Here is an 8,271-nt window from a genome sequence, read left to right on the forward strand (position 1 = left end):
TAAATGTTTATATAGGAATTTCTAATACCTCTCTGATAATCAAAATAAGTTTTCTGGAAGGGTGCTGGGGTAGGTGAGTGTGGGCAGGAGGGATATTGACCTTTGAAAACAGCTAGTAGAGGGTTTCTTGACCTATCCATACACACATTCTTCTTTGAATATATTCCAAGTAAAGAGATTGTAGAGAGATGGAAAATTCATGTGAAGGGAGAGGGCTTAGGTGCTTTACACTTTGAGAAAGAGGCTGCTATCACCTCTCCCTGCCCCCAAGAAATGCCCATGAGAACTACTGAGCGTGCAACTAACTTATAATGCTCTGAACATACCAAAGCTTCTCAGGCCTCTAACTCTTTTTATATGCCACACCTTTTCCCTGGATCATCTTCCTCAATTTAATACAATTCATCCTTTAAGCATCACCTCCTCCAGAAAGCTTCCCATGCTGGGTAAATGGTGCTCCTATATATTCCCATACTATCCAGTGTATTGTAATTGAATATGTTTGATGTTTACAGTGTCTCTCTCCCCATAAACTGTGATCCTCTCGGGAAAACTGGGACCATAACACTCATCTCTTATCCCCGCACAATGCACAGCACACAGAAGGCTTGCTGAGGAATGAGCCAAAGTGACTAATCGGACTTAAAGAATGACAGGATGGAGAGCCCTAGCGTGGCATCTACATCAAGATGACCTAGGTACGTGGGACCATGTAAAAGAACACGTGCTATAAGCCGAGGAGATCAGTATATGGCTTGAACAGAAAAAGAGATCCAGCAGCTAGGAGTGAGGGATTAGGAAAGCAAAGGAAAAGGGTACGTGCTGTAACATCCAGAGGACTGGAAATTTTATACCAGCTCAAAGAAGCAACTCCGGAAGGGCTAAAAAGAGGAATGATGTCACAGTCAAAAACAAAGTGTCAGAAGCAGCCTCTTACTGTGCTGTAAGGACAGACACAAGAATCGAAAAAAACAAAAAGCAAAAAGAGAAACTGAGAAAAAGAAAAAGCTCCGGAATCTAGCAGGTGATTCTCCCAAGGCAAAACATACAGTTGGTTTTTTTTAAACTATAGAATTATAGACTTTTATATTTGAAAAGGACCTTAGAAATCATCTGGTCCTGATCTCCTACCCTATAAAGGAGTTATTTTTATAATACATCTGCTGAGTCACAGCCTTAACAGCAGCTGTGAACTATTAAAAGGTCTCAATCTTTTTATTGTGGTAAAACACACATAAGTAAAGTTTGCCATGTTAACCATTTTTTTTTCCATTTTAACCATTTTTAGGCATATAGTTCTGTGGCATAAGTACACTCACACTTGCACACGCTGTGCAACCATCACCACCATGCACCTCACACTTTCCCACTACCTCAACTGCAACTCTGCACCCACCAAACAACAGCCCCCCATTCCCTCCTCCCCCAGCCTGTGGCAACCACCATTCTAATTTCTGTCTTTATGAATTTGACAACTCTAGAAACCTCCTATATAAATGAAATCATGCAATATTTGTCCTAAGAGCTCTAAATTATTTTTAAACAGAGGGAAACTAACCTTCAAATAAATTTTTAGTTAAAACTTTCAAAGCAGATGATTCTGTATACACATTTCAAACTGACACAAAACAAGCCTGTTACACACACCCACATACAGAATGCATTGAGCCTGCCATTAAGAATATAAATTCACATATTTTTAAGATGATTAACATTTGAAAACTCACCTGCATAGAACTCCACATTAAAAATACTTATTATTACTATTACCACTGACAGCAGCAGGAGGTAAAAGATTACATAGGAACTATACAGATCATTGAAAGAATCTAAAACACAAGAGAGATGAATTAGTAAGTTCATTCAGTCATGTAGTCATGATCAGTACATTGCAATAGAAAAAGGGCTTAAACCACAACGGTAACTTTCATTTGAAAAGTTATCTTTTCTTCAAGAATTTACTCATACACTGCTGACAGGTCCTACAGGACATTAACTCAAGAACTACCATGTGAGTTATTTGGACCAAACTCTGGGTCCTTTAAAATTATACTAGAATTTCTTTTAGATGACCCAGATGTTAACATCAGACAAAATACTACCATATGCAAATGTCTTTCCTCATGTGAAACAGAGAAGTACCACATTTAGTAATATACCAACAAGTCTTCTTTTTACAACATAAATAATATTTTTCAGATCTCTTCTTAACAAATGCAATTAGCTCCTATAGCTAAATAAGTAACATTTCTGGAAATAGCCTAATCCATAAATCATTTAAACGCTTAATTAAAAAAACGAAAAAACATGGTATCCTCATAAAACACTAATATATTCACATTTTAGAGTAGTTCAATGAGCAATATTCCATTTCAAAAATCTGGCCAAGGGGCGCCTGGGTGGCTCAGCTGTTAAGCGTCTGCCTTCAGCTCAGGTCATGATCCCAGGGTCCTGGGATCAAGACCAACATTGGGCTCCCTGCTCAGCGGGAAGCCTGCTTCCCCCTCTCCCACTCCCCTTGCTTGTGTTCCCTCTCTCACTGTCTCTCTCTGTCAAATAAATAAATAAAATCTTAAAAAAAAAAAAATCTGGCCAAGTTTAAAATATATATATATGCTATGCCTAAAAACATAAATAGAAGAAATAAAAACAACAAGGAAATACATTTGCTGAATAGACTAAAGCTTAACAAAGAAATCAATAATTTTTAAGAGTATAATTTATTGACCAAAATTAATAAAGAACATTTATTACGGATTCACAATTAAACCCCAACATTATACTGATCTAAGAGAATGAAAGAACTGATTCATGTGAGTGGAAGTAAGGCAAGAGTACAATTTCTCTAAAAAGACTTCGTGAAAAAAAGTTGAAGGAGATGAGTAACATTTGATGAGAAAAATGGCATAAATCAAATCCCACCTGGAGAGAAAGTATTATTAGGATTAAAAAACCCTGGCCCATGAAATGGCAAAAAGTTTTTTCTTAAGTACAAAATCTGAACAATTGGTAATGGTTCTAGATTTCAGTACTGAATATTCCAAGCTTGTGATCAGACAGCCAAGATCAATGAGTGATCCAGACTCAGCGAAGGTGGTTACAGAAATCCCTGCCTTCCGAGTGCTGGCTTACGGCTTAATGTTAATCAGCCCCGTAGGGCCCATGCAAGAAGTGACTGAGACGCCTCAACGAGAAACTTAACACGACTATAATTCTATAGCAGCAATATCTTCAAAGGCCACAAGGTAAAACTGCTAACTCCTTGAAAATTAGCACTTTTTTCCTGAAAATTAAATCAACAACACACTTTCCACTCCCCAAAGCAAAACAAATTTGTTGTTGTGGAGAGGGAAATAAAAAGAATTTCAAGGGTATTCCTGCTTCTTAGCCTTAGGCAAGACTTTAAAGAGTTCAAAACCTAGTCTGGCCACACTTCTAATTCCAGTGTGGCATAGCGGAAAAACAAAGGCTTTGAAGTCAGAGACGAATGTTCAAATCCTGGTTCAGTTACTCACTGACTATGTGTCTCTGCACAGACTTCTATAACCTGACTCTCAGCCTCCTTATTTATAAAGCAGGGATAATACCTCTTTATTATATAGGGTTGTAGGAAGGATAACAATATACTAAGATGCTTAGTATGGTACGTGGCACACGGTGCATGGCAATAATTAGAGGTTATTATTCATTAACATGATCATAGTTTAATAAATCTTGTAATTTTATTTTCACGTCCATGGGTTTTGAGAAACATTTAGTCTGCTCCAAGCTTTTCCTCCTTATCAGTCTTTGTGTTTACCTCTATGTTTCTTAGTCTTTAACTACTTACTCCTTTTTTCTCTTCTCATCTTTTTCTTATTAGCCACAATACAGAAATGAAGTAGTCTTAATTTTAGACAGGTTTTTTAAAGAGATAAATGTCGTATTTTCTATTCCAAATTTTAAATATATAAAGGAAACAGTTCTGGTCCTTTAAAAAAAATGTCAAAAAAGCAGTCAAAAAGATAAACAAAAATTAAGGTAAGTTTTCATTTATGTGGTCTTCTAATAATCTTCTTGCTCATGTGATAATACAGATCTCTGACAGGTTTATTAATTGTATAATTATGTAGTGAAAAGGTGATTTATAAAGGGAATGCCTTAAGATTACCTCGAGGGGAATGTTTTACCATGTCGATCAATAGAGGCAGTGATTAAAAACAAATTATTTGCAATAATACAACTTTTATGTTGAGAAGCGGTCTTGTAAATTTAATTTCCCCAAACTGAGTAATACTCACCAGAAAGCCACTGAATAGGATGAAATAAATCAATGCTGCTGAAGATTATAAATACTGTGGTACAGATGGGTAGAAGCAGCACTGACCAGACAATACTTGCAACTATCCGCCAGCCCAAAACCTATAATCAAACAAACGAAATCCCTCAATCACGAAGTCAAACTACTTCAGTTATTTCAGTTATGCAAATCCTATCTTTTCATATGGGATGTTAATCACTAGTATTTATACCCAATCATAGCCCATGCAGCTACATATAAACCCCAATGGTTAACCCTATTAATAACATTGCATACAACTCCCGAATCTTGTAATATCAGCGAACCGATGCTTGCATTTAGTCCAGAGTCAGATGCTACATTAAATACCACACTTTGAGGGAGGAGAGGAATTGTCTGACTTAGTTTTACAACTGTAATTTACAGCAACTTATATTTGTCTCTTTAGGGTTAATTGATTGATATGTCAATATCTAAAAGCTGTACACATTTTATAGGGATCATCTGTATACTGTAATTGTGTTTACAATTATTAGCTATGGCAGTTATTGGGCAATTACTGCACTGTATTCATGTGTGAATCACCAGTGTCTACCACTTGAGAGACACAAGATACACTGCTGATTACATGAGTAAAGAAGAGATACTGAGGGGTCTGAAGCATGAAAGTGCTTTACTTTAATCGGATTTACATTTTGGAAGGTAAAGTACTCTTGGGTTTGTAAGGTGCCTATGATGGAGATGGATCAGAGGGGACAAGACCCACACAAGAGACAATTAGGGGGCAGTCTACCACAATCGTCCAAAGCCAAAGTTTACAGTCAGTGTCTGAAGGAAGGCAGTGGCAATGGGAAAGGAAAAAAGGAGGGAAAAAAAATTGCAGTCATATTTTCTGAAGTACATCTATACCACATCAGTAATTGATAATATAGGTGGTAAAGAACAGGAAAGACTTAAGGACTCCAAGTTTTTGGCTTGGGATACAGCCTCTGCTAAGGCTACATCACATTCTTTCCAATTCTAGACATTCTTTCCCACTTTTTACCCCAAGTAATCAACAAGCTATTTTGCACGTACCAGGTACACCACCCTTGCATAAAACTCTCTCCCATCCCTGCCCCAGTTCCCATGCAGGTCATCCCTATCATTCTAACCAGCTTCCACTCAGGACTCCTCTCCCACCCTATGACAAGTTCGCACTCAGGACGTGCCGCTCGCACACACTGGCAACCAACTTTTCCTAGCCCGCCCCGCCTACCCCGCAACCCGATTCCACTTGCGACACCCCCCCCCACATCTCTGTAAACAGTGCCTCTGGTCACCCCCTCCCCACGCGCTCCCACGCTACACAGGAGCCGGCCCCTCCCCCGCCCGGCTCACACACGCGCGCCCGCCCGCCAGGCCCGACTCCAGCAGCGGGCCGAGCGCGCGCCACAGTGCGCGCAGCACTCACGCGCCACAGGATGTCCCGCGACCCGCCGGGGCAGGGCCGACTCGCAGCCGTGGCCATGGTGATGGCGGCCCCGGCTCTGAGGGGTGCAGTAGACAGCGCACCCGCCCGCCACCGCAGTTCAAAGGGAGAAAGGCCCCCGGAGGACCCTGTGAGGGCTGCCTCAAACGCTGCCTGAGGGAAGCCCAGGCCAGGCCCCAACCAATCCCTTCGAGGCTTCGTCCGGACAGGCCCAAAACGCCAGAACTGCCCCGCGGACACAAGCCCCAAAGCGGGCTGAGATTTCAGGGCCCGCCCCGAAAGGTCTCTCCGAAGCAGCGTCCAGCGGGGCGCCGGAGACTGGGGGCGGCGCTGCATGCCGGGAACTGTAGTCTCGATGGAGCTCTGGGAGCGAGAGAGCGTTGCATTCTGGGATTCAGAGTTCCGAAGTACAGCATGCTGGGAGTGGAAGTCTTCCCAGGGGTACCTTGTGGTATGCTGGGAATCCTAGTCTTTTAGAAAGCCGGTAAGCGTTAACAGTGTCCATTGATCAGAACTTTACAGTTAGATCTGGCGAAATGATTGGCCCTTATTTCTCCCAATTTTCTTTATCGACTGCCTGAAAGTGAAATCAAAGAATGTTGTGGCCCTCTCCACAAAAGTACTCACTGATTTTACCGAAATGGAAAAAAATCTCTATAAAGGTGAATTTGGTTTCCTAAGAACTGGTTCCTAGTTCCAGCGCTGCCACTTGCTAGATGGAATGTCTTGACCCTCTTTGAGCCTCCATTTCTTCCTCTAGAAAATAAGGATAAAAACAAAGATGGCATCCAGTGATGTTGTTAAGATACGATAAATGCTATACAAATACTGATTATCATTAATTTCCTGCCAGTAAGGAAAAAGATTTTTACCGACCCAAGTCCCACTTAATGAAGTCTTCTCTGATTGCAGTAGCCCTCAGATCCCTGGAGGCATACTGCTAACACCTTCTAATAGCCAATTACATACCACAGTCAACAGTCAGTACTGTAGAAAGACACATATTCCGTGATTTACTGATTCTGGAGAAACTCAGTCTAGTGAGAGAAATTGAGATCACACGTAGCGCTCTGTAATGTTTGCTATAATGGTTTCCTGAGTTGCTTAAAGATCATATTCATTTCCAAAAACATGTTAATATCAATCATGTCTGAAGCCCTGCAGAACAAACTGGAATACAAAGGTTGATCAAGTCACTATCAAGAAGAAACGTTCTATTTGGTGGTGGCGAAAGACGATCAAGAATCGTTCTAAATGAGTGTCCTTAAACACACCCCAGGTTACCTGCAGTAAGTTTACTTTGTTTAGTTACTTTAGTACCTTGTTTAGACTACTAACTGTCTACCCCAGCATATCTATTCTCCCCTACTTAGAAATAGAATCCCCAATTTTTAACTGGGCATGTGGCTACATTTCCTAGTCTCCTTGCCGCTAGGTGGAGCCAGGTGACTGATGAGTTCAGGCCAATAAACTATAATCAAACTATTGCATGGTAGCTTTCTCGAAACTCCCCTTTAAAGAGAGCTAGCCATGTACTTTGCCCCTTCTTAATCCCTTTCTGCATCCAGCTGCATAGAATTTGGATGTGTCACACTCCAGGCAAAAATCAAGTACTGAGCTCAAAGTAAACTTGATTACTTAGAGCAACCATACCAATCCTAACCTACCTGCCCTTAACCTCCTGACTTCATTTACACAAGCGAGAGAATTATGTATTGTTTACGCCACATTTATTTTTCACAATCTGAAATCATCGTGTGTAACTACTTATTTATTGTCTAAATTCTAACTAGCACATAAGCTTCGCATGGGCCGAGACTTTGACTATCTTGTTTATCATTGTTTCCAAAATGCTATAACATTAGGAGGTAATCAATAGACGCTCAATAAATGAACAGAAGAATAAGTGGAAGTAACTGCATCAAAAAGTGTCTATTCAGGGCAACAAACTTTGTTATCTAAATCAAAGAGGGATTGAATGCAGGGAATTGATAACAAAAGCATTCAAAGGGCTGAAAGAGCATAGGAAGAAGAAGTAATAGAAAAGGGAGAAGTGAGTTATCCAAATATCATGAAGGTGCGACTCCCGCTACATTACAGCCCACAAGCACACACATGATGTGGAGCTCCTGGAGGGGAGCGCCAGCACTGCCGTTAGAACTACACCATCACTGTCGAGCAGGAACTTGTATTATTTCCTTCATTTACTTTAGCTTATTTTAATATATTAAGTTATAGTTTTCATCTGGTTTTGTGGGCATATCTTTCCGGAATGTTTTCGTATCATTAGGGATATTATTTTGCTCCATGTTTTCATTTTTCTTATAATAACTTCATTATGAGGTTTGATTGCAATCCTTTCTGCTGCTCGTTTTTATATGAAATTAGTTTTCCTGCACATTTAGGAAGGAGGGGGGAGTTAGGACAGCTTTGCTAAATTTAAGACTCTACAGCTTCTTTTTCTGTTTTTATGAAGTGTTAAAAAATATGGCTTCAAACTTTCTGAGATCTCCTGGCTCTG

The 8,271-nt window shown here is 40.3% G+C and overlaps 1 protein-coding gene across 1 annotated transcript in view; it reads right to left on the reverse strand.

The window, feature by feature from the left end:
* The window catches only part of NDC1 (NDC1 transmembrane nucleoporin), a 42,670-nt gene extending 36,474 nt beyond the window's left edge, over positions 1-6,196 (reverse strand). Inside the window, exons 1-3 of the mRNA XM_034652954.1 lie at positions 5,733-6,196; positions 4,281-4,401; positions 1,728-1,829 (exon numbers count right to left, since the gene is read on the reverse strand). Of these exons, the coding sequence (XP_034508845.1) occupies positions 1,728-1,829; positions 4,281-4,401; positions 5,733-6,086 (577 nt within the window). The 5' untranslated portion in view covers positions 6,087-6,196. The remainder of the gene's footprint in view (positions 1-1,727; positions 1,830-4,280; positions 4,402-5,732) is intronic.
* Between the last annotated feature and the right edge of the window lie 2,075 nt (positions 6,197-8,271).

Source organism: Ailuropoda melanoleuca, chromosome 2 (assembly GCF_002007445.2).
Source record: "Ailuropoda melanoleuca isolate Jingjing chromosome 2, ASM200744v2, whole genome shotgun sequence".
NCBI lineage: Eukaryota > Metazoa > Chordata > Mammalia > Carnivora > Ursidae > Ailuropoda > Ailuropoda melanoleuca.